Genomic DNA, 26,894 nt, shown 5'->3' with positions numbered 1-26,894 from the left:
ATGGTCTTGGGCAGGACACATAGCTCGAAGACATGATAACAGATGGACTAAGAAAATAACAGAATGGTACCCAAGAGGAGCTAGAAGAAAACCTGGAAGACAAAGGCGGAGATGGATAGATGAAATTCATGAGTTTTTGAGTAGTAAATGGATGGCCAGTGCTCAAAACAGAAGGAACTGGAAAGTTGCTGGAGAGGCCTTCATCCTGCAGTGGATTGAAAATGGCTGATGATGATGATCCTACATCTGTCTTTCCTCAATTTGAATTTATGCCCTCTCAGGTGATTATTCTGAGCTAGAGGAAGAATCCCATCAGCATTGAGCATGCTTAAACCATTCAAGGCTTTATACACCTCTATCAGATCACCTCGCTGGTGCCTAGTCTCCAGACACTGTAATTTGCAAAACTTAAGCCTTTCTTCGTAAGAGCACCCCTTTGTTCCATTCACTAATCTTGTTGCCCTTCTCTGTACTCGTTCCAGCAGCTCTACATCCTTCTTGAAATGAGGCCTCCAGACCTGTATACAGTACTCTAGGTGTGGCCTGACCATCGCCTTATACAATGGAATAATCACCTCCTTATCCCTGCTGGAAAAATTCCTGTATATCATTGACAATACTCCATGAGCTACTCTTGCAGCCCGTCTGCACTGCTCAGAGAACTTCATATCTGCCTGCACAACCACCCCCAAGTCCCTTTCATTCTCTACCACTGTCAGTGTTGTACCATAGAGTTGATACGTTGCTCTGGGGTTGCTGTTTCCCATGTGTAGTACTTTACATTTGTCAATGTTAAACTTCATTTGCCACCTCTCAGCCCATCTGCTCAACCTTTCCAGATCCTGTTGCAGAAGCATAGTGTCAGTAGTGTCCTTGACAACCCTGCCAACCTTTGTATCATCTGCAAACTTGGTCATTAAGCTTGATATACCATCATCAATATCATTCATAAATACAGAAAACAATAATGGACCCAACACTGAGCCCTGAGGGACTCCACTAATAACATTAGTCCACGATGAGCAGTGTCCATTGATTACCACTCTCTGTCTTCACCCCTTTATCCATAGCAGCAATTTGCCTCCAATGTCACACTGCTCCAATTTGTGTAGCAGTCTTCCATGTGCAACAGTATCAAAAGCCTTTCTAAGATCCAAGTATATAATATCAAAGTTATTCCCTGCATCCAGTTCTTTTGTGACTGCATCATAGTATCCAATCAAGTTGGTCAGGCAAGACTTCCCCATAACAAAACCATGCTGTGTCTGAGCTATAACTGAAGTCTTGTCTAAATGATCCTGCAGTGCGTCTTTAACCAGTGCCTCCATTAATTTTCCTGGAACAGAAGTCAAGCTCACAGGTCTATAATTACTTGTGTCAGCCTTTGATCCTCCTTTGTGAATTGGGGTCACATTTGCACATTTCCAGTCTATGGGTACCTCCCCTGAGTCCAAGGAAGCTCTCATAATTATGGCTAAGGGTTTGCTTACTTCCTTTGCTGCCTCCTTTAATATAACTGGATAGATCCCATCCACCCCGGGTGCCTTTCTTGTGTTTATCTTCAACAGTTTCTCCTCCACTTTACTCCCAGTTATTTCAAGATTCTGTAACTTACTGCTAGAGTTGAATACACCTCTGGCATTCCCCTCGCTGAATAACTCCTCATGTGTGAATGTCGATGCAAAATATTCATTTAGTTTGTTAGCCACCTGAGCAGGAACATCAACACTTGACCCATCAATATCAAGTGGACCAATCTGATTCATCCCTTTCCTTCTAGAGTTTACATAAGTAAAGAACTCTTTGCTGTTTTTCTTTGCATCCCTTGCCAAGGATTTCTCGTAATCTGCCTTCGCCTGCCTAACCTCCTTTGTAACTTGGTTGCATATCAACTTGTATCTATCATAGGCTTCTGTGTCATGTGTTAATTTGTAAGTATCCCATGCATTTTTCTTCTCTGCCATATGCCTCATTAGTTCATCTGACATCCATTTTGGCCTAAACCTTGAACAATATTTCTTAGTTGGTATGTAAAGCCTAGTAGCTTCCAAGATAAGTTCTTTGAATGCTTCCCATTTTGAATTTGCTGTTGGTAACATCATCAGTTGGTCCCACTGTATAGAATTTAAATACTGTCTCAGTCCATCGTAGTCGCCTTTACGGAAGCAATAACCCTTCCCTTTACCCCTAATGGTAGTTATCTCTTTGAGTAAATCCCACTTCAGCACATAGTGATCACTGCCACCTAGTGGTTCATTTATCTGCAGATTCTTGATGCATGAAGAATCACTGCTGATAATCAAATCAAGAGTATTACTCCCTCTAGTTGCCTCCCGAACATGCTGATGTAGAAAACAATCATCCAATAAATCCACAAAAGCCCTGCTAGTGTGTGAGTATCCAGCCCCCAAATTCCAGTCAATATCTGGGAAATTAAAATCTCCCATTATAAGACACTCTGATTTACTGGCCCACTCTATTTCCCTGTACAGTTCCTTATTATACTCATCAGAGTCATTAGGCCTATAGCACATTCCTACTCTCAATTTTGATCTCCCAATGCTTATGTCACACCAAACTGACTCCACACTGCACTGTCCAGCGATGTCGACTGGCTTCACCTCCTTGGTTTTTATGTGTTTCTTAACTAATAGCATAACACCTCCCCCCTTCCTATCCTGTCTATCCTTTCTGTAGACGTTGTACTCCCCAAATTGCAGTTCCGCATCCCTTATATCTGTGTGACACCACGTCTCTGATATCCCAACAATATCTGCCTTCGATGTTTTGAGCAATACCTCAAATTCATCAAATTTATTTACTAAACTCCTAGCATTGGTGTACACGCAAGTATACCTGCACCTGTTTCTATTCTTAGCTACCCTAACACAACCCATGTGTTTACTTGTACCACAATGGCTCCCAGCAGTCTCTGAAATACCATGCATCTTGTTTTTCAGGCTTCTGCTCATTCTAATAGAAGCAGTGCAAGAATCTCTTTCACCTCTGCCAGTGGCTACTGTCAATCTATTGGTCTTTGTCTCCCCCCAAGCTAGCAGTTTTCCGACCCACCTAACACTGCCTCGATAGCATCAGCAAATATTCTTGCACCCTTTCTATTTAAGTGTATCCCATCCCTGTAGAAGCAATCTCTCCTGTTAACAAGTACAGTCCAGGCTGAAAAAAATTTTACCCCTTGAGCCTTGCACAATCTTTCCAGGGCCGAATTGATCGACAAGGCTCTCATCATATACTCCCTCCTATCGTGTCTGGGCAGAATTGCAGACACTTTCAAATTCAACCCTAATTCTCGGCTTTTGTTCAACAGTGACCTGTACTTGTTAAGTAATTCTGCCGGTCTCCTACTCTTGATCACAGAGTTCTACGGTGGGTGATAAAGAGAGAGGTAGTTAAAGGCAAAGGAATGGGTCATAATTTCAGAAAAGGAAATTACGATGCCTTATGGTGCTACATGGCCTCTATTAACTGTGTAGAAATTGCACAGAGAGCGAATACAATTGAATTATGGTATAACCTTTAAAACATTAATCACAGATGCCTTGAATGCATATCTCTCTATACATTAAAAAAGTTTTCCTCCAAGTGATATTTATTCGAGCCAATGGGAGAAGAGGGTGAGGCAATTACGTCACTGCAAATGCAATTAATTATTGACAACTGCCTGCATAACATTCACCAACCTTGTGCACGTGCTTCCCTGTCTAACATTGTATGTAACATTTTTGTATATTAATGAATATTGTATAATTTGTAAATATTTCAGTGAAATATTTTAGTCCTGCTCTTAGGGATGCAACAATATTCCTCATGCATTATGAAACCCGAAGCAAAAGGCCTGTGTAAATGCAGGTGAATAATTACATTGTGACATTATTCCACTTTGTGAATTCCGAGTACTACAGATGCACGGGTAAATAATTACGTAGATCATTTCCTAATTAGATGTCGATCATAGTGACAATGTTTTATGTCTGGCGGCACCAGGTGTCTCCCCCAACTCCGCATTTTTACTCTGTGTAGAATACAATTAGCATTAGCATTAGTAGAGGCATTTGATGCAAGAAAGCAAGCTTATGCAGCATCAGCCAAAAAAAAAAAAAAAGTAACATAAATAAATAAAAATAACCACTTCCACTTCACCCCTCTGTTCGTTCGAAATACCTGTCCAGCTGAGCCTTAAACTTATTTAGGCTATCAACTTCCACGACAAGGGATGGAAGTCTGTTCCACCCACCAACCACCCGCTGGCTAAAGGCAAATTTCCGCACATCTATCCTACATCTGTCTTTCCTCAATTTGAATTTATGCCCTCTCAGGTGATTTTCCTGAGCTAGAGGAAAAATCCCATCAGCATTGAGCATGCTCAAACCATTCAAGGCTTTGTACACCTCTATCAGATCACCCCGCTGGTGCCTAGTTTCCAGACACTGTAATTTGCAAAACTTAAGCCTTTCTTCGTAAGAGAACCCCTTTGTCCCATTCACCAATCTAGTTGCCCTTCTCTGTACTCGTTCCAGCAGCTCTACATCCTTCCTGAAATGAGGCCTCCAGGCCTGTATACAGTACTCTAGGTGTGGCCTGACCATTGCCTTATGCAAGGGAATAATCACCTCCTTATCCCTGCTAGAAAAATTCCTATATATCATTGACAATACACCATGAGCTACTCTTGCAGCTCGTCTGCACTGCTCAGAGAACTTCATATCTGCCTGCACCACCACCCCCAGGTCCCTTTCATTCTCTACCACTGTCAGTGTAGTACCACAGAGTTGATACGTTGCTCTGGGGTTGCTGTTTCCCATATGTAGTACTTTACATTTGTCAATGTTAAACTTCATTTGCCACCTCGAAGCCCATCTGCTCAACCTTTCCAAATCCTGTTGCAGCAGCATAGTGTCAGTAGTGTCCTTGACAACCCTGCCAACCTTCGTATCGTCTGCAAACTTGGACATTAAGCCTGATATACCATCATCAATATCATTTATAAATACAGAAAACAATAAAGGCCCCAATACTGAACCCTGAGGGACTCCACTAATAACATTAGTCCACGATGAGCAGTGTCCATTGATTACCACTCTCTGTCTTCTCCCCCTCAACCACCCCTTTATCCATAGCAGCAACTTGCCTCCAATGCCACACTGCTCCAATTTGTGCAGCAGTCTTCCATGTGCAACAGTATCAAAAGCCTTTCTAAGATCCAAGTATATAATATCAAAGTTATTCCCTGCATCCAGTTCTTTTCTGCATAAGGCCAGGGTGTGTGTTTTGTGAAATATTAGTGTGGGTTCTGCTGTTTATATGGCCACTTAGCCTGTGGCCAGCCACTAAAATCCCCAGTTTCCATCACCGCCCTGGGGAGGCGGGCCAGGACACATTAGGAGAGAAGAAAGCTTTGGCAGGGCAAATCCTGGTATAGCCTAGGCATCCAAGGAGAGCCCAAAAAAGAAAAGAAAACATTTTTTATTGGAAAGGAGATAATGGGGAGATAGGAAGAGGGTGGGATAAAAGGAGCAGAGAACGGAAATAGTTGAGAGACTTGCCTGATTTGAAAGGGGAGACAGTAAGGGGACCCTTGGTACAGGATGTGCATCTTGGTCCATAGGGTGGGAGTTGGAAGTGGGTGGTGGGGTGAGCTACCATGCGAAAGGGGGAGTAGGGGCCACCCATGGTGAGGGAAAGAGACTCAAGAAATAAAAGAACATAGGGAAAAGATTCTTATGGAGTAGTGTGCTTTTTGCAGCCCTGTCCCACACTGGCCTCGGAGTTACCCTAATGGCCAGTGTCAGCATCCCACACCATATCAGCTAGGAAAACCTACAGCAATGTGTCAGCTTGGATAACTATGAGGCCTCTGATGGCTTGCATAGCCATCAGTCGGTCCAGTGAAGTGGCTAAGATAGAACATGCAATTAATAATAACTTTCACTCAATATTCACACAATTTTACTTTTTATAGTTTTTTTCTTGCACTTTCTATTTTCTTTTATATATTACATTAAATATCAATCAGTGCATTTCAACAGGTGCGTCTTTTATGCAGAAAAGATTTGACTTACTCCGTCCTACCTCTACATATTACGTAGAAAAGCATGTGCAGGGGTTGGCGAGCAAAGCAAGCAGTGGGCGAAGCTCTCTAGTATACTATTAAAAAATACTCACAAGGAGGATTCCAAATTGGATGATTAATGAAATTGGCATATTAGGGCACTCCCCAACTTACGTAATACTCAACTTCCATAAATTCGCCTTTACGTAAGTTTTTGCTGAATTTACGGTGCAAACTTAAAAACATTGTGGAAGCGTATTTTGCATCCCACAGGAATAAATGAAGGTATTGTGAAAACATCACAGTGTGAACCTAATAACACATTGTTTTTTTTTTTTTTTTTGTAATTCGTTCCAAGACTTGGGAAGTTGATGTTTTTGCTATATAGCTAAGCTATTTATCTCTCTAGAAGATCATTTTTAAAATGGAGCACTACCTTTCATCGTTATCATATATTCCGTTATAAAAAAATCAATTTTGAACACCTTTGTTGATATTTTTCTAAAGAACATTTCTGGAGGTCACAACCAGAAAACAAAAAAATTTGCACTTTCCGGTTTATTGGGCTTTTCTGTTAGTGCAATCTATTATAAATGCGTAGTAAACTCTATCTTATTGCATTTGCAATAATCCCGATAATTGGAATTCTGTGGGTTTTTACATTATTATTGTGAAATGTGTTCCCCTTCACTAAAATCTTCAATCGTATAAAAAACATAAATAAAATTTTCAGAATCTTCCGTTCATTCCTATTTACTTTTTACAATGATGAAGGGAAAGCGATCAATGGAAAGTGTAAGTGGTGGCAGCGCTAGGAAACGAAATAAAATTGACTTAGAAATGAAGATGAAAATTATTAAGTATGAAGCAGGACAAAGTTTGTCATCTATTGCACGGCAATTAGGTTTCACTGTTTCAACAGTGAATACTATTTTAAAGGTCAGTGCGCGTATAAAGGAACATGGTATAAAGGATCAACTTATTTAAGATCAACAGTGATCACAAAGCAGCATTCAGGTGCTACATCGAAGATGAAAAAGCTATTAATAATATGGATGGAAAATCAGATTCAGAAACAAGTGCTCCCAAGTCTAATGGCCATTCAAGCAAAACCAATAAGTATTTATGAAGATATTAAGGATAAGTACAGCGAACCCCAAGTCAAGTTCGTGGCAAGCAACAGGTAGTTTAATAAGTTCAATCATCACGCTGGTTTCTACAACGTTAAAGTATGCAGTCAAGTTGCCAGTGCGGATTATGCAGTAGCAGAGACATTTTGTGATGTGTTGGAAAAACCCCTTCTAAATGTCCACAGCCCTCAACCTCTGCAGTGGTGAACTTATCAGCTGGAGACATTGATTCTGGCAACGATACTCAAAAGATAAAACTTGCTGATGTTTTGCCGGTCTGCTCCCTTTTTTTTTTTGTAATTTTATAATTTTGAAATTTTTGTAATTGCACACTTTTGTAATTTTTCCTAAGCATGAGATAAAAAAAAATTGAATAAATAATTCTATTTACATGTTCGCTGAATATCTTTTTTGCTTCAATCAAATTCAGCAAGCATAGTTGTGAGTGCTGTGGCCTGCAGCAAGTAATATGCAGTTTTTAGGGAAATTCTGACTTATGTAAAGTTCCATGGAACGTAACCTTTATGTAAGTTGGGGAGTGCCTGTACTTGGGCAGAAAAAGATGGCATGGAAAAGTTACAGAGCAATAAAAAGTAGTGAAGCCTATAACAGCTACAAAGTGATCTGTAATAGCGCAACAGAAAAATTTAGTCTGGCAAAGGCAGAATATGAGAAATTTCTGGCAAAGAGTGGGGATAAGGAATTCTTCACATATATAAATGCAAAGAAGAGAAGGAAAAACCAGATTGGGCCCTTATGTAATGGATGTAGGATTGTGTTCGATACCCCAGCTGAAGTTGCAGATGAACTCAATAGTTAATTTGCATCAATATTTACAGAAGACAAAGCCCTTTTTGTCAAGGATATATTATGGGAGTGATGTCGAAAAATATCTAATTAATGATATTGAAATTTCTCATGATTATTTAATGAAAAACCTTCGAGCTTACAGGCCAGTAATGCTTCTGGGGTTGATGGCATATACCATATAATCTTAAGGGAGGTGGCAAGTGAGTGCATTGAGGCTAATTATGAGAGCATCACTGGACTCGGGAATGATTCCATTAGATTGGAAAGGTACCAATGTATCTCCAATACATAAGGATTGTTCTAAGAGGGAAGTGGGAAATTACCGGCCTGACAGTCTAACTTCAGTAGTAGGGAAAATGCAGTGATCAAGGGAGTAATTTGGGATCGTTTAGATAGAAATGGAATCCTGAAGGAGTAATTACAGACCTGTTAGTTTTAGTTTAACTCTGTTCTGGGTAAAATAATGGAGTTACCGGTTAAAGAAGCATTGCAGGATCATCTAGAAAAGACTGCAGTAATAATTCAGACACAGCATAGGTTTTTTAAGGGGTAAGTATTTTATGACCAATTTTATTGGTTACTACGATGTGGTTACAAAGGAAGTAGATGCAAAAAATAATTTTGATATCATATACTTGGATTTCAGGAAAGCTTTTGATACTGTTGCACATGGAAAACTACTGTACAAGTTAGAGCACTATGGCATTAAGATCAAGTTACTACAGTGGACAAAAGGATGGTTGAGTGGGAGAAGACAGGGAGTGGTAATTCAATGGACACTGGTCGTCGTGCACTAATGTTATTAGCGGAGTCCCCCAGGGTTCTGTGTTGGGTCCATTGTCGTTTTCTATATTTATCAATGATATTGATGAAGGTATATCAGGCTGAATGTCGAAGTTTGCAGATGACACATAGGTTGGCAGGGTTGTTAAGAATGCTAATGAGAGTATGCCACTACAACAGTATCTAATAAAGTTGGGCAGATGGGCTGAGAAATGGCGACTGAAGTTTAACATTGACAAATGCAAAGTACTGCATATGGGTAGCTGTAACCCCAGAGAAATGTACTAACTGTGTATTACTCAGGGTAGTGAGGAATGGAAAAGACTGGGAGTAATTGTGCAGTCATATGTGAAGTTTTCTGAACAGTGCAGACAGGCTGCCTGTCTGCACTGATTATCGATGGTTCGACTGTTGATGATCCTGCTCAGATAGCAAACAAACTGAATGAGTATTTTGCATCGACATTCACACGAGGAGTTATTAAGGTTTGAAAATGCCAGAAGGTTATCAAATTGTAGCAGGGTGATTTTGTAATAACTGAAGCAAAGTGGGGGAGAAATTGTTGAAGTTAAACATAAGAAAGGCACCTGGGGTGGATGGGATCTATCCAGTTATATTAAAGGAGGCGGCGCCGACCGGGCTAGCCGGGTAGGTAAAGTGCCTGCCTGGCAACCCAAAGGTCGCGGGTTCGATTCCCGCCTCGGGCTGAATATCACAATGGTGCTGAACCAACCGGTTGGTTGGATATCCCGGCCACGATACACGAAGGAAGCAAGAAAAAACTGGTTCCTTCGTGTATTGATCACATCATACGAAATAAATAAATAAAAAGGAGGCGGCAAAGGAAGTAAGCAAACCCTTAACCATAATTATGAGAGTATCCTTGGACTTGGGAGGTCCCCACAGACTAGAGATGTGCAAATGTATCCCCAATTTACAAAGGGGGATTGAAAGGTGACATGAGTAATTACAGACCAGTTAGTTTAACTTCTTCTGGGTAAAATAATGGAGTCACTGGTTAAAGATGCATTGCAGGATCATCTAGACAAGACTGCAGCAATAATTCAGACACAGCATGGGTTTCTTAAGGGAAAGTTTTGTCTGACAAATCTGATTGGTTATTATGATGTGGGTTACAAAGGAACTGGATGCAAAAAATAATTTTGATATCATATACTTGGATTTCAGGAAAGCTTTTGATACTGTTGTGCATGGAAGACTACTGAACAAATTGGAGCAGAATGGTATTAAGGGTAAATTGCTACAATGGATAAAAGGATGGTTGAGTGGGAGAAGACTAAGGGTGGTAATCAACAGGTGCTGCTCTTTGTGGACTGATGTTATTAGTGGAGTCCCACAATGTTCGGTGTTGGGTCCAGTGTTGTTTTGTATATTTATCAATGATATTGATGAAGGTATATCAGGCTTAGTGTTGAAGTTTGCAGATTCTACAAAGGTTGGCAGGATTGTTAATGACAGTAATGGCAGTGTACTACTGCAACAAGATCTAGAAAATTTGGGCAGATGGGCTAAGAAGTGGCAACTGAAGTTTAACCTTCACAAATGCAAAGTACTGCATATGGGTAGAAGTAACTCCAGAGAAACATACCAACTGTGTGGTACTGCATTTAAGGTGGAAGAAAATGAAAAAGACCTGGGAGTAATTGTGCAGTCAGATATGAAGTTTTCTGAGCAATGCAGACAGGCTGCCAGGGCAGGTCATGGGGTTTTGTCAATGATATATAGTAATTTTGCTAGCAGGGAAAAGGAAGTGATTGTCCTTCTGTATAAGGCAATGGTCAGGCCACGCCTTGAGTACTGCGTACAGGTCATGGACCTCATTTTAGGAAGGATCTAGATTTGCTTGAGCGTGTACAGAAAAAGGTCAACAAGATAGGTGAGGGGAATGATGGGATCCACTTACCGAGAGAGGCTTAAGTTCTGCAAATTGCAGTGGCTGGAGACTAGGCACCTGCGAGTAGATCTGATTGAGGTGTATAAGGCCTTGAACGGGTTGGAGCATGCTGAATTTTGATGCGATTCTTCCACTTGTTCAGATTACGAACGTAAGGAGGCATAAATTAAGGAAAGACAGATATAGAATATATGTGCAGAAAATATGCCTTTAGGCAGCGGGGGATTAATTGCTGGAACAAACTTCCATCTATCGTGGAAGTTGATAGGTTAAATAAATTTAAGGAGGAACTGTACAAACATTTAGAGAGAATTTTTTTTGTAAATTTTTTTTATTTATTTATTTATCATTATTATTTTATTTTTATTTTTTAGCTGATGCTGCATAAGCTCATACACTTGCTTTCTTGTCAATGATATACAGAAATTTTGGTGGCAGAGATAAGATGATTATCCCTTTATATAAGGCAATGGTGAAGCAACACCTTCAGTAATGTATAACAAGTATGGATGCCTCATTTTAGGGGGATGTATCTCTCTTAAAAATGAGGGGAACGAAGGGATGTTCTTACCAAGAAAGGCTTAACTTCTGCAAGTTGATCTGATTGTGGTGTATAAGGCTTTGAATGGTTTAAGCAGGCTTGATGCTAATGGGATTCTTCGTCTTGCTCATATTATGAACTAAGAGAATAAACTCAAATGGTAGTTGATTGCCAGAACAAACTTCCATCTATTGTGCAAGTTGATAGCTTAAATAAATGCAAAGAAGAACTGAACAAACTTTTCGAACTAATGGATGGGTAAAATGGGAAGTGTATTTTTTTTTTTTTTTTTTTGGTTGATGCTTCATAAGCTTGCTTTCTTGCATCTACTAATGTTAGTATACATATAGTGCAACTGATCACAAAACAAATACTTTTCAAATTTGATAGATCAAGACTGCTACTACGTGTTTAGTACTAGTAATCGTTGCTAGGTGGTGGTGATGCATTAGTCCATGTAAGTAAGTTAGTTATATGCAACCAGCAATCTGCAAATTAAATAAATACTGAAATACCAGCGTTTAAATACGAGACTTGCATCCTAGTATTCAAGATTCTGGTATTGCAATCACTAATTATGGTATCTATAAAAAATTCCTTATGATGGGCACTGTTCTTCTCTCACCATGTGTCCTCTTTCACCATGGGAGAGTTTTCCTCCCTATTATTCCATTTGTTGTCTGAGGGGGGATTTAAATTGGCCATAAGGCCAATTCCATCTTATTTAGAGGCTCCCATCATACTTTTCACAGGCTTATGATATGTACCATATAACCCACTCTCATTTTTTTTGCTTTTCTTCTACTACTTCACACCACATAGGCTCATTGTTGGCGTCATTAGTTCTGAATCTGGGAATGCACTGATATGTGCATTCCCAGATTCAGAACTACTTTTGCCCATTAATGTGATCCTCATTCTGTCCATTCACATTCTCTTTCTAAGCATTGGAGTCCTTCCACTAAAATTAAATCCCTTGCACCAGATCAGTACACACTTGACCATTCTGCACTGAGGCATAAAATAAAGTTACATCATGTGCCATATCACTAGGTATTTAAACCCTTTATCTGTTCCATTTTTATTTCTCTCTCTCTTCAGCATCTATATATTTCTTCAGTGACTCAGATTTGTCTACTAATTCACAGGTTTTAATTTAAGATCAGTAAATGGTTTACATCAGGGATATAAAAAAAAATCATCAGTTGAACTAGAATTATCTGTGAGTGTCAATTTGGAATATGTGTCAGAAATTATACAAAGAGTGAACTCGTGACTATGACTTAGGAAAAATACCTACAGCCATCTCCACTTAGATCGTAATCTTTTTTGTAGCATTCCAGATCAATCTCAAATATCAAATAAATAATTAAACGATATCAAAGAAATATGCAGTGTTTTATTTAAATTTTAATTGAACAAGTTTGTGTATAAAATCATTTTAGTTCATAGTAAATCACCAAAGTAGTTTAAATTTTAATATTCTTTGAGGATTGACCTGAATGTTAAAATATATTAAAATATTGGTAATAACATTTAGTTTATTTTTTTTACAGTACGATCCTTTGGTACTGAAGATAGACCAACAGAACGTCCAGTTGCACCTCGGGATGAAGTGTATGAATATATTATTTTCCGTGCCAGTGATATTAAGGACCTCCATGTGTGCGAACCGCCAAAACCACAGCCTACTCTCAGTAGTGGTCTCCCAAATGATCCTGCCATTGTGCATGTAAGATTGTGTGTGTGTTGATTTTTTTAATTGTACTGTTCTTTAAAATACACTTTCAACAAAAAAAAAAAAAAAAAGTTTGCTTATATTTAAGCATTTCTTATACATATTTTATGTACTGAATCCAACAGTGTCATCGTTGGTTGTGATTTAATGTTGATATTTTGCCAGCAGTTGAATGTTTTAATTTTCAGGAAATACATATGAAGGAAGGTTGTTCCAGAAAGCAGCAGTTAATTGAATAAACGAGCAAGATGAAAACTTGATCCTGTGAGTTTGAAGTTGGACAGTAAATGGATGTTGGCTGGTGGAGGCGTGTGTTCGGACTGTTTTCGAAGTGAGAGCGGGAATTATAGAAGCCAATTCAGAGGAACAGTGCCCATGGAAGTATCTTTAGGAAAGGCATGCAGCAGAAACAGTAAGTCTATGAGACAACAAGTGAAGAGAAACTCTGTTAGAGATGAGTCATTAATTAACCTAGCTTCTCTCTTCTGAATGGAATCTAGAAGCCTGAGAGAAGTTTTGTGGGCAATGCCCCAGATGTGGGAACAATGTTCCATGATAGGGCTGATTTGTGATTTGTACAGAGTGAACAGCTGTTTGGAAGAAAAGTAACGCTGAGAGCGAAAGACAAAACCAAGTTTTTTTAGATGCACAGGAAGCAATATTTGTAATGTGCTTGTGCCAAGAGAGATTAGAAGTCAGGGTAATCCCCAATAGAGATATATCATCTTGCCTAAAAATCGGAGTGTCACCTAAGACAAGACTGAGTTTTAGAAGGATTAAAATCAACTAAGTTGTCTTTGACCCCACTGGAGAATTACCTGGAGATCGGCATTTAAGGAATTGGTAGCACATATTTGAAAAGTTGAAGCTGATTGAGCAGGGCAAGGTTTCTCAAAATGGAAAGTGGAATGCAATGTGCTATCATCAGCAAAACTATGGATAGAATTTCCATTCAATGGAAGAAGGTCATTAATATACAAGAGGAAAAGAGCTGGAGAAAGAACTGCACCTTGAAGACATCACAATTAGTGGTGAAGGTAGAAGACAGAGAGACATCTACCACCACCATCAGTGAGCTATCAGAGAGAAAACTGGATAACCAATTACAAAAAAACTGTTGGAAAACCATAAGATGGAAGCTTGTTTAGAAAACCTTTATGTCAACCATGATCGAAAGCCTTTGAGTTGTCAGGAGCAACTTCTTGTGTTTCACCGAACTTTTCCATTGAATTTGTGCATAAATGGGTAACATAAGCCAGAATATCACCAGTGGATCGACACTGACGGAATTCATACTGGTGATCATTGATCACACAGAAGGTTTCAGGGTAGTTTAAGAGTTGGCGGTTAATTGATTTCTCTATTACTTTAGAAAGAGTAGAAGTAATTGCAATGGGCAATAATTGTATGGGAGGGATTTGTCACCCTCTTTAAGAACTGGCTGGATATGAGGAAATTTCCAAGCAGAAGGAAAAACACCTTTGGAGTACAAAAGTGAAGAAAGGTGGCAAAGAACAGGATAAGTTCAGGAACACATGTTTTAAGAACAAGTAGAGAAATAACATCAGGACCTGGAGCTTTTTTAGCATCAAGATTAATCAAAATCCTTCTGACATCCTTTTGACTGAAGACCACAGCAGACATGGAATGGAGCGTGTTGGGAATGGTGGGAGGTGTTTTACCAAGGTCCTAAGATCGTTAATATAGGAGTTGGAAGAAAAATGGGGTGCTTGCAGGTGAGCTTTATCCTTGGCTGATATGACAACAGAACATCTGATTTTGACAGAGGTGGGAGTAGAGAATGGCAAAAGTTGTAGCCAGTAGCTTTGGAAAAAGACCAGAACTCGGCTACCATTATGGCAAGAAGCAAGTTTTCTACTCTCAGCCTGTTCAAAATAACTGCTTTACAATTGTTGCAAGCTTTGGTGTAGGCAAAAAATGAAACTGACGATTTGGAAACAAGCCAATTATGATATGCAACATTCTTCTCTTGAACAGCCTTAGCACATTTATTGGAAAACCAAGGTTTAGATAAAGGACGAGATTTTAAAATGGAGTGTATGATAAAGGATTCCATTCCTGCAAGAATAATTTCACTGACACGATCTGAGCAAACGTTGACATCAGAAGTTTTGAAACAGTAATCCGACCAAGGAAAAGAAGAAAAGAAGTCTCGCAGGTCATTCCTTTTTGCATTCTTGTAATGCCAAACAACATGAGGTTTGGAATAGCCATGAGATAAAGGTTCCATTGGAGAAGAGACAATCACCAAGTTGTGATCTGAAGTGCCTAAAGGACCTCTCACTTCGACCGCGTACTTATAAGGGTTGTTTGTGATAAAAACATCAAGCGTATTGGCTGTATGATTAGGATTGTCCGATATTCTTGTAGGTAAATGAACAATCTGTGCTAGGTCATTCTTCTTCTTATTTGGTCCTTAGCTGGCAGCTGGGGGAGGCGATTGGCCACGCAACCAGTATGCTGCTGTAGGTGCCGCAGGGTTTCGGACTTGCTCTGTGATGTTCTTCCATACCTTACGATCCATGGCTTCAGTCCTGGCCTGGTTAAGGTCGACACGTCAGCTCTTCAAGTCATCTTCCACTTGCTTGGCCCACGTTTTCCTAGGCGCGGTCCGTTGGATGCTCCATTGGGTGGGTCGTTGTCTCCAAAGGAGTGTGGATGGTATTCTGTTCGTGCCCATTCTACATACGTGGCCAAACCATCTGAGCCTTCGCTTCTGGATTTGGTTGGTTGCTGTTGGCATCTGGCACGGATGGTATCATTAGTGATGCGGTCGCGAAGAGAGATGCCCAAGATCTGCCGCAGGCATCGCATTTGGAATACCTCAAGTTTGTTCAAATCTAACTTGAGACAAATCCATGTTTCCGATCCGTAAAGAAGAATGGGCAGGATCAAAGTCCGGAAGAGTCGGATTTTAGTCTTTGTGGAAATGTTGGTCCTCTTCCACAGACACCATTTGAGCGAGGCGAACGCAGTGGCCGCCTGTCCAATTCTGCTGTGGATTTCCATGGTGGATGCAACTTTCTTCTCCTGGACCAGCGACCCAAGATATTTAAAGTCCTGCACTTGCTCGATCTGGACGCCTTCGAGATAGATGGTGGCTTGCGACCCATCTTAAGCTACTAGGCTTTACATACCAACTAAGAAGCGGCGCCTCCGTAGCCAGGTGGGAAGGAGCAGCAGTGCATAGCACACGCTTCTTGATTAGACCGGGGTTCGAGCCCGTCACCACCAAATACGGAGAATGCGGAAAGGTCGGGGAATGACCACCGCATATCCCGGAGCAATATGGCCTTAGTTGCTAATGCTCTTGAAAACCAAATAACAACAACAACAACCAACTAAGAAATATTGTTCAAGGTTTAGGCCTAAATGGTTGTCAGATGAACTAATAAGGCATATGGCAGAGAAGAAAAATGTATGGGATACATACAAATTAACACGTGACACGGACGCCTATGATAGATACAAGTTGATCTGTAACCAAGTTACAAAGGAGGTTAGGCAGGCGAAGGCAGATTACGAGAGATCCTTGGCAAGGGATGCGAAGAAAAACAGCAAAGAGTTCTTTACTTATGTAAACTCTAGAAGGAAGGGGATGAATCAGATTGGTCCACTTGAGATCGATGGGTCAACTGTTGATGACCATGCTCGGGTAGCTAACAAACTAAATGAATATTTTGCATCGACATTCACACATGAGGAGTTATTCAGCGAGGGGAATGCCAGAGGTGTATTCAACTCTAGCAGTAAGCTAGAGAATCTTGTAATAACTGAGAGCAAAGTGGAGGAGAAATTGTTGAAGATAAACACAAGAAAGGCACCTGGGGTGGATGGGATCTATCCAGTTATATTAAAGGAGGCAGCAAAGGAGGTAAGCAAACCCTTAGCCATAATTATGAGAGCTTCCTTGGACTCAGGGGAGGTACCCATTGACTGGAGATGTGCAAATGTGACCCCAATTCACAAAGGGGGATCAAAGGCTGACACAAGTAATTATAGACCTGTGAGTTTAACTTCTGTTCCCGGAAAATTAATGGAGGCACTGGTGAAAGAAGCACTGCAGGATCATCTAGACAAGACTTCAGTTATAGCTAGGACACAGCATGGTTTTGTTAAGGGGAAGTCTTGCCTGACCAATTTGATTGGATACTATGATGCAGTCACAAAAGAACTGGATGCAGGGAATAACTTTGATATTATATACTTGGATCTTAGAAAGGCTTTTGATACTGTTGCACATGGAAGACTGCTGCACAAATTGGAGCAGTGTGGCATTGGAGGCAAGTTGCTGCTATGGATAAAGGGGTGGTTGAGGGGGAGAAGACAGAGAGTGGTAATCAATGGACACTGCTCATCGTGGACTAATGTTATTAGTGGAGTCCCTCAGGGTTCAGTATTGGGGCCTTTATTGTTTTCTGTATTTATAAATGATATTGATGATGGTATATCAGGCTTAATGTCCAAGTTTGCAGACGATACGAAGGTTGGCAGGGTTGTCAAGGACACTACTGACACTATGCTGCTGCAACAGGATTTGGAAAGGTTGAGCAGATGGGCTTCGAGGTGGCAAATGAAGTTTAACATTGACAAATGGAAAGTACTACATATGGGAAACAGCAACCCCAGAGCAACGTATCAACTCTGTGGTACTACACTGACAGTGGTAGAGAATGAAAGGGACCTGGGGGTGGTGGTGCAGGCAGATATGAAGTTCTCTGAGCAGTGCAGACGAGCTGCAAGAGTAGCTCATGGTGTATTGTCAATGATATATAGGAATTTTTCTAGCAGGGATAAGGAGGTGATTATTCCCTTGTATAAGGCAATGGTCAGGCCACACCTAGAGTACTGTATACAGGCCTGGAGGCCTCATTTCAGGAAGGATGTAGAGCTGCTGGAACGAGTACAGAGAAGGGCAACTAGATTGGTGAATGGGACAAAGGGGTTCTCTTACGAAGAAAGGCTTAAGTTTTGCAAATTACAGTGTCTGGAAACTAAGCACCAGCGGGGTGATCTGATAGAGGTGTACAAAGCCTTGAATGGTTTGAGCATGCTCAATGCTGATGGGATTCTTCTTCTAGCTCAGAAAAATCACCTGAGAGGGCATAAATTCAAATTGAGGAAAGACAGATGTAGGATAGATGTGCGGAAATTTGCCTTTAGCCAGCGGGTGGTTGGTGGGTGGAACAGACTTCCATCCCTTGTCGTGGAAGTTGATAGCCTAAATAAGTTTAAGGCTCAGCTGGACAGGTATTTCGAACGAACAGAGGGGTGAAGTGGAAGTGGTTATTTTTATTTATTTATGTTACTTTTTTTTTTTTTTTTGGCTGATGCTGCATAAGCTTGCTTTCTTGCATCAAATGCCTCTACTAATGCTAATGCTAATGCTAATCTGTTGTCAGGGCCTTTGTCTTACCAGCATTGATCTTCAAACCGTATGGCCGGGCAATGTCGTAGAGGATGTCCGTGGCTTCAGCGTCGTTACCGGCAAGGATAGCACTATCATCAGCAAACATCAGGTCAGTCACATAGTGATCCTTGTCATATTGTATGCCCTGTCTGTTTCTGAATGCTTGCCTCATAATGGCGTCAACCACGATGTTGAAAAGCAACGGGGAGGCTACATCCCCTTGGCGGACTCCAGTTTGGATGGTAAATTCCTCTGATAAATCGTTCTGGATGCGCAGCTCGCTGGTTAAACCGTTGTATGCAGTTTGGAGGAGTGTGATGACTTTTCGAGGTACATGTTCAACCTCTAGTAGTTTCCATAAGGCAGGCCGGTGGACACAGTCGAAAGCAGACTTAAAGTCAATGAAAACAATGACAGTTCGCTGTCCACACCGGATCCTCTCCTCCATCAGCTGACGAATGGCAAAGATTTGATCACAGCATCCTCGCCCGGGTCTAAATCCTGCCTGTTCTTCTCAACTGGTTTGCTCGCGATGTTTTTGCAGTCTTGACTGGATGATCTTCATAAAGACCTTTCCGATGATGGAAAGGAGGCTGATGCCACGGTAGTTCTTGCAGTCCCGGTTATCACCTTTCTTGTGGATCGGTACGATAATGGCTTTCCTCCATGTTAACGGAATTTGTTCAGTGCACCAGATGGTTTTGAGGAGTGAGTGTAGTCGGCGAAGCAGTACATCTCCCCCAGCTTTGATCGCTTCTGTGGTGACTTGGTCCACTCCTGGTGCCCTGCCATGCTTCAGGGATTGTATGGCTGCTTTCACTTCTTCTACTGTAGGCTCAACATCGACCATGGAGACCTCAGGGGGGTCGATCGAGAGTGCTGTTGCTGGCAGTCCCTGAGGTGGATCGTGATTATACAAAGCTTTGAAGAATTCACTCCACCATTGCAGGCGTTCGGATGGTGATCGCACGAAGGTCCCATCAGCATTCTTGATGTTGTCACTAGTCAATTTGGTCTTTCCACTCAGACATCTGAGGGTGCGGTAGAGAGTGCGGTACTCGTTTTTGGATGCCGCCACTTCAAGATCGTCTGCCACTTGGTTCCAGTATGTTTCTCTTTCTGCTGTCATTCTTTGTCGGACTTCTCGGTTTAGCTGCCGGTACCGTTCAAAGTCGACCAACTTTGCCTGTTTCCGTTTGTCCACGAGGTCGAGGCACTCGTCTGATATCCATGGTTGCGTTCGACGTCGGGCAGGTGGACATAGGGGCTTGGCACATTCCAGGATGGCATCAGAGATCTGCTTTTCTTCTTCATTTATATCCTCGGGCACAGCCAGCATCTCGAAGTGGTTGGATAGGGCGATCTGATATGCCTGTTTGTTGGCAGCATTCATTAGCTGCCTCCAGTCCAGCTTGGCTGACCGAGATGATCTTTTTGCATGCCGTAATTTGAGCTGCACCTTAGCCCGGATGAGGTAGTGATCAGATCCGCAATCAGGTCCCCTCATGGCACGAACGTCCATGAGTGATGAGCGAAATCTGGCATTGATCAAAATGTAGTCCAGGATTGCTGAGTCCTTGCCAGATGGATTTCGCCATGTAAGTTGATGTTTTTGAGGGTGCTGGAAATGGCTGTTTCCAATGATCAGGTTGTTAGATGCGGCAAAGGACAACAAACGTAAGCCGTTGTCATTGATCTTCCCATGGCCAAACTTGCCCATTGTTGTTTCCCAACCAGATCTGTCCACGCCAATATGGGCATTAAAGTCCCCTGTGAGGATGATCACTTCTGTCTACGGAATTGAATCCAGCGTATGTTGGAGCTGGTTGTAGAAGTCATTCTTGGTCGGGTCCAGGCTAGTCTCAGTTGGCGCATAGGCGGAGATAATATGGGTCTTGATGGTGCCCTTGACAGTAAGGACTGCCAGGCGGTCCGATATTGGTTGGAAAGCGATCACACTACTGGTGGCCTGAGCATCGACCATAAAGCCCACTCCTGCTTCTCGTTTCTCACCACCAGAATAGAATAGCATAACCGCTTCATTAGGTGCTGGTGGTTGGATGATCATCGTTCCAGACCCGGTGAGCCTTAATTCGGATAATGCCGCGATTGATATCTTGCACCTAAGTAGTTCTTGGGCAATGATTTCCTTTTGTCCAACGTGGTGCCCCGTTCGAACATTCCATTCGCCAATGTTAATTGTCCTTTTTGGCGTAGTAAGCTTATTGCTGTGGCCAGTGATCCACTTCACACCAGCATTAGTAATTGCAAAAGCCTTAGCATCTCGACCTGCGGGGCGGTGTGACTAGAAAATGGAAGCCAGCTGGAGTTGTGAACATTAAAATCACCAAGGAAAATTACCTCACTGTTAGGAAAGTTGGACTGGAGAAAGTCAAGTTGCAAAGAGAGGAAGTCAAAGAGCTCCAAGTGATTAGTGGAGTTGGGAGAACGGTAGAGACAACAGATGAATTTGACACAATGAGGTAGAGAGATTTTAAGCCAGAGAAGATCAAAGAGAGGAGATTCCAAATTGCCAAGTCTCTGACAGGGAATTTCGGAATGGACATATGCACAAGAACTGCCTTTGAAACAAAAGGAATCATACAGTGAAAATTTGGGCAATTGGGATGAGCAGTAGTTGAATCAACCGATAACTCAGATTCTTTCAGAAAAAGTGCATGTGGTTTGGCAGACTGCAAGTGGAAATGGACATCTTTGAGATTAGAATTGAGACCACGTATATTTGTGAAATGAACTAGGAAGTGTTTGGGAGGTATAGATCTTTTCGTAGATAAGTTTGACAATTCATGGTGTATTCAATAGTAAGAAAAAGTAGGGGGGACATGCTATATGAAGTAATGAAATTTTTGGATAAGGTGTACACATGCTAAGAATATACCCAGATCCTAGACATAACATAGCTTCAACGATGTCCCCCCCCTCGCATACACTACTCGGACCCCCCTCCAGTCACTATATGGCAGAGTAGAGGTAGCAAGATTATACACTAGCTGATCCGGAAGCTGTTGTTGTTTGGTTTTTAGGAGCATTAGCAACTAAGGCCATATTGCTCCGGGAAATGCAGTGGTCATTCCCTGACCTTTCCGCATCCTCCGTATTTGGTGGTGACGGGCTCGAACCCCGGTCTAATCAAGAAGCGTGTGCTACGCACTGCTGCTGCTCCTTCCCACCTGGCTACGGAGGCGCCCGATCCGGAAGCCTCCTAAAGAGTTACCAGTAGGTTCGGTCTGGTGCACTAACTAGCGGCCGGACTGCGAATACCGTTTTAGAACTGTAATGTAAGGAAGATTGGATCTCGCCATGATGCCCATCATAACCTCAAAAGTCATCAGTCATACTGCATGATGGAAGAGATGGAGAAGGGTTGACCGGAACCTAACTCTGGAGACTAAACATGGGTTCCACCACTTCAAGCCTATAATAAGCAAATTGGTGGTATTTCACCGGTTGATGAGAGTCATCTACCACATCGTATTGCCTGGTAACACAGAGGGGTGGCATTCCTCCATGTAGTGTGGGCACCACACCTCAACCCCTGCTTACATTGGTTCACACCTGGGTGGTGACCCACAGTGTGCTTGTGCATGGGGGTTATATCCAGGATTTTACTAACAGTTCCACCATCATGAAGGTGCAAGCAGAGGATATGGCTGTCACAGGCCGTCCGGACTTTGCCGAAATTGGGTCCACTTGACTCGAGTGTCACCCGAATATCAGTTCCATCAGCGTTTTATACTCCCATGTAGCAAGTACAGCTTGTCTGGCATACCTGAGAGAATGTCTGTAACAACCTCAAGTACGAGTTAAAGGGATACTTTCAGGACAGTCTTGGTATATGCTTTTTTTATACCTCAAGTATGATCAGTATAAATGAAATGTCTGTGGAGACTTTATGAAAGAAACTACAGTTGTTTCTTCACTTATAAGGTGGTTTCACTGAGTTGCCTCACTTTCTCTGGCTATAGATCAATGCTACAGGAGAAGTGAATAGTTTGATAGAATTGCGATACAGCATGCACAACCAAAAAAATGTAGGGGGACATGCTGTATGAAGTAGTGAAATTTTTGGATGTGGCATACACATGGTAAGAATATTCCCTTATCATGTGTACGATATGCACCTTAGAGAGACATGATTGAGATGTTTAAGGCTCAGAGAAGCATAAGTAAAGTGAATGAGGGCAAAATTTTCATGGTTATAAATGATTCTAGAACTAGGTATCATAAATTCAAGTTAAGAGGGTGGGAGATGTTTTGACTGGATTGCAGGAAGTTTTATTTTAGCCAGCGAGTTATAAATTACTACATGCGTGGTAGAGGCTGACAGTTTGAGGAAATTCCAAGGATTGTTACCTATGGGGGGAGGGAAATGCATAGATTGTCTATTCCTTTTCTTTATTAATTATTTATTTTTTAAAATTTTCTTATTATTATTTTATTCTTTTTGCTGCTGTCGCATAAGATGTAGGCTTCCGTGCACCATGGGGCCATTGCTAAAACTACTATTAATACTGAATGGAAATTGGATGCAGAATATCAATCAAGTTTCATTACTTGCCCTCTAACCTGGATTTTTTCAAGTGAAGTTAGTGAAGAACATGTAGAGAGATTTCACCAGTACATACACTCAGTGGAGAATTACCAATGAAGGTTGGACGAAGCTATGATGGATAACTATCTGATTCTTGGTATGATTGGCATGATCATACTAAGTCAGCTAAAAGTCATCTTATACAGGAGTGGCCTACTTAATTTGTGATGTGATCTACTTTTTTTCCTTCCAAATGTTCCGCCATCTATCATCTCAAAAATTACATTGCACAAGCTGCACAAATCAAGGGATGACTGTATATTTAAAATTCGTCGTGATCAACCAAAATTAAATCCGCGATCAACTCGTTGGCCACCCCTGATTTAGTAGAAGGGTGAAATTTAATCAGAGTAGGAGAGTTGCTGTATTTATATCAGGCCAGTCAACCTTTGTTCAACTGCAGGCCAGATAGAATACCAAGTGGTGGCACACCTTCTTCACCTAGTTTAGTAGCACACCTTTTTAATACAGGTAGTTCTCGACTTTGCGAGTTAATTCCATCCTAGTGCACACTCGTAAAGCGGGAATTTATTTCCCATAGGCATAATGTTAAAAATAGGCGTTACATTCTCACCAGTTAAATTAGTTAGCTAATTAGTTTGTTTATACAATGATTGATTTATCCAAAGAAATGAAAACTTAGCCTGTAAAATCAAGCAAATTATAATAATAGAGAAATTATTTATGACTTGCACATGTTAAAGAATGTTTATTCTTCATCATCATCAACTAAATGCACACTCGTTGATCACTCATTATTGGCTCGGCACTCGTTGGTTTGTTGCACAAGGAGTCATCTTCTTCAGAAATGCTTCAAGAGGTGTTTATTTCCAAGATAATCTCTTTTCTTTATAAATTTCAATAGCATGCATAAGCATTTTTTAATGGAACGCACAAATTGCAATTAACATGATTTGCAAGGAGTAACAAGTTTGCGAAGTAAAAAAAAAAAAAGGGAATGAAGAGAAGATTTCTGTAAAAGGAAAACACATTTCACCATAGTAATGTAAAACCCACACGATTCCAGTTATCAGTATTTTCACAAATGCAATAACATTGAGTTTGATACCCGTTTATAATTGCTTGCAGTAACAGAAAAACCCAATAAACCGGAAAGTGCAAATTGTTTTTATTGATTTATGGCTGTGATTTCCAGAAATATGCTTTAGAAAAATATCACAAAGCCGTTCAAAATTTGTTCTTACAACATGATAATGATGAAAGTGTAGTGCGTTTAATGATTTGAATTGGTAACTAATACAATTTATACTATAAAAACGACCTTTTAGGGAGTTATATAGCGAAAATTTGAGCTTCCGAGGTCGTGGAATGAATTACCAAAAAACAATGTGTTATTGGGTTCACATTATGATATTTTCACAATACGATAGCAATGGATTAAAATCGTAAAGTGGGGTACACTGTGTCGTATAGCTAAGTGTGTGTTTTGAAATGCGGTATTTATGAATGTTTAACATTCATTTTTTGTAATTAATGTTCATATTTTCAATTTTGTTGATACTTGATACCTGAAAAAAAAAAAAGTAAATAACTGGTAAACCCGGGAACTCGTAAAGCGAGAACTGCCTGTAAATACTTTAGGTCAGTGGTTCCCAAACCTTTTCAACCACCGCCCCCTTGGCTCATAATCTTATCCCCAATGCTCCCTACCCTATAAAAAATATTATTCAGACTAATGATTCGCATGACCCACTAAGGAAGACAAAAATACAATAAAATTCAAAACGGTAACAATTAATTGCACATTTATTCAAAATCCAATTAATTTAATTTAATTAATTCAACAAAACTGATGAATTTAATCCAGTGATACCAGCTTTTCAAAGTCTGGTAGTCATTTAGCAAGGGTCGTAGATACCATTTAGTAACTACTTCACCGTTCAATAAATTTTGAATGCAATGGATGGTTTCACTTGATGAAGTGATACCAGTTTTTCAATGTTTGGTGTAAAGTCATTAAACAGGATTCTTAAATCATTACATTTAGTAATCTGGAATCAGTTTCTTTGCTTGTTAGAGAAGTTGTATGAACACACTAAGATGGTAGAATATAATGGTGGAAATGGAACAGAGAGCTTCTTAATCATTCTCCATAGTGCAAAGTAGCAATCAAATTTCTTTCTATAACCAAAACTCTTGGTACAATTTCTTAAATTTGGCTTCATCTCACTATCGTTTTGTTGCTCAATTCTTTCTTCACTACCCCAACTTCCTCACTATCTGAAAATGGATTTATTACCCAATATGGAATTTCCATCAAAAGAAGGTCCTGAAATCGCTGAGACAGCACATCTAAACGGTCACAAAAAACTTGCAGATGGTCATTTCTTATCCCAGAAATTGGTATAATTTGCAAATATTGCTCTTGAGCAGAGTTAAACATAGAAATAAACTTCTATTTCAAATATTAAATTTAAATAGAAGTTTATTTCAATTTAATATTTCTATGTTTCTTTCACATTTGAAATAAACATAGAAAGATGACAGATTTGGACACCTTAATAAGAATGATTTAATTTCCTTGCAACTACAAATTCATTTCATTGAAGTTTGCAATTAGTTCTAAGAAAATCAATGGCTATTACCAATAATTGGCTACCTTGAGAAGGTGCTTTGCCCTAGGCCTGGTCAGTCTTAAATAAACAGTATGCTCAGTGGGACCCTACCTCTATTGCATTCCTGCTGCACCCTTTCCTCTTAGTACCCCTAGGTAATCTCACTTTCCCATGGTGGGGGGCAGTATCACTTACTCTGGGAACCACTGCTTTAGGTGGTCTAAGCCACATGTTTTCAAACTGAGTTCCATGAGAGCCAGCAAAATTTTAATACAAATTAGGAAATATCAAAGATTTAGAACAGTCTACAGTTGTGGTTTTCAAAACACATTTTGCAGAAACCTCTAGTTTCACAAAGGGATTCCAGAAGTTCTGCAGATGTTCAATTAATTTTTTTTATCATTGATTTTGCATTTTAATTAAATACATATATTATTCTTTTAATTTTTTGTTAATTATTACTGATTTTAGAGTTGCAAAGGTAAAGTGCAGCCCTTATCAACCCACTGCTAGATGGAAGCCTCCTCAACAATTCATGCTGAGGGAAATGGACCATAATCTGCCACTGGTCCAGTGCGGGTTGGCAGATCGACCGTATTCAGCAGTCAGGGGCTTGAACCCCGGTCTACTCAAAGAGCGTGTGCTACTCCCGCTCTTTGAGTAGACCGGGGTTCAAGCCCCTGACTGCTGAATACGGTCGATCTGCCAACCCGCACTGGACCAGTGGCAGATTATGGTCCATTTCCCTCAGCATGAATTGTTGAGGAGGCTTCCATCTAGCAGTGGGTTGATAATGGCTGCACTTTTTTTTTTTTTTTTTTTTTTTGGAATTGCAAAAGGGTTCCACAGCTAAAAAATGTTTCAGAAGTATTGATCTAAGCCTTGTTTGGCCTGTAGCTGGTTCGCTTATTCGTAATTCTAAGAGGTATCCATATAATGCCAAACATCATGAGACTCAAAATGGACACTAGAAAGAGGCCCCATTGGGTAGAGACCATCACCAAGTTGTGATCTTACGATCTAGAGGATCACTAACATTTACCAAGTATGTTGCAGGATTTGAGGATTAGATGAAGAATGGTTAGTGTGTTTTGTCTAGTGTTGTGGTAGGTAATAATTGAACTAGCTTTGTGAGGTCATTGGTAAATGCAAAAGCATCAGCATATCAGTCTACTGGTGTTGTGGTTATTAAATTCAACAAGCAAAATTACCTCATTGTTAGGAACTTTAGACTGGAGAAGGTAGAGTTTCAGAGAAAGGAAGTTGGAGAGTTCCGAGTGATTAGCGG

At 40.6% G+C, this 26,894-nt stretch overlaps 1 protein-coding gene across 2 annotated transcripts in view; it reads left to right on the top strand.

Annotated features, from left to right (window-relative positions):
* Positions 1–26,894, top strand: part of tral (LSM14 family protein trailer hitch) — a 244,125-nt gene that overhangs the window by 68,430 nt on the left and 148,801 nt on the right. For both annotated transcript variants that reach the window (XM_090378611.1, XM_090378612.1), the window contains exon 2: positions 12,806–12,981. In XM_090378611.1, the coding sequence (XP_090234737.1) occupies positions 12,806–12,981 (176 nt within the window). The remainder of the gene's footprint in view (positions 1–12,805; positions 12,982–26,894) is intronic.

Source organism: Mastigoproctus giganteus, chromosome 7, assembly GCF_048544385.1.
Source record: "Mastigoproctus giganteus isolate SK-2022 chromosome 7, ASM4854438v1, whole genome shotgun sequence".
Lineage (NCBI taxonomy): Eukaryota > Metazoa > Arthropoda > Arachnida > Uropygi > Thelyphonidae > Mastigoproctus > Mastigoproctus giganteus.
Note: the sequence above shows the minus strand (reverse complement) of the source record. Positions and strands in the feature narration are given on the sequence as shown.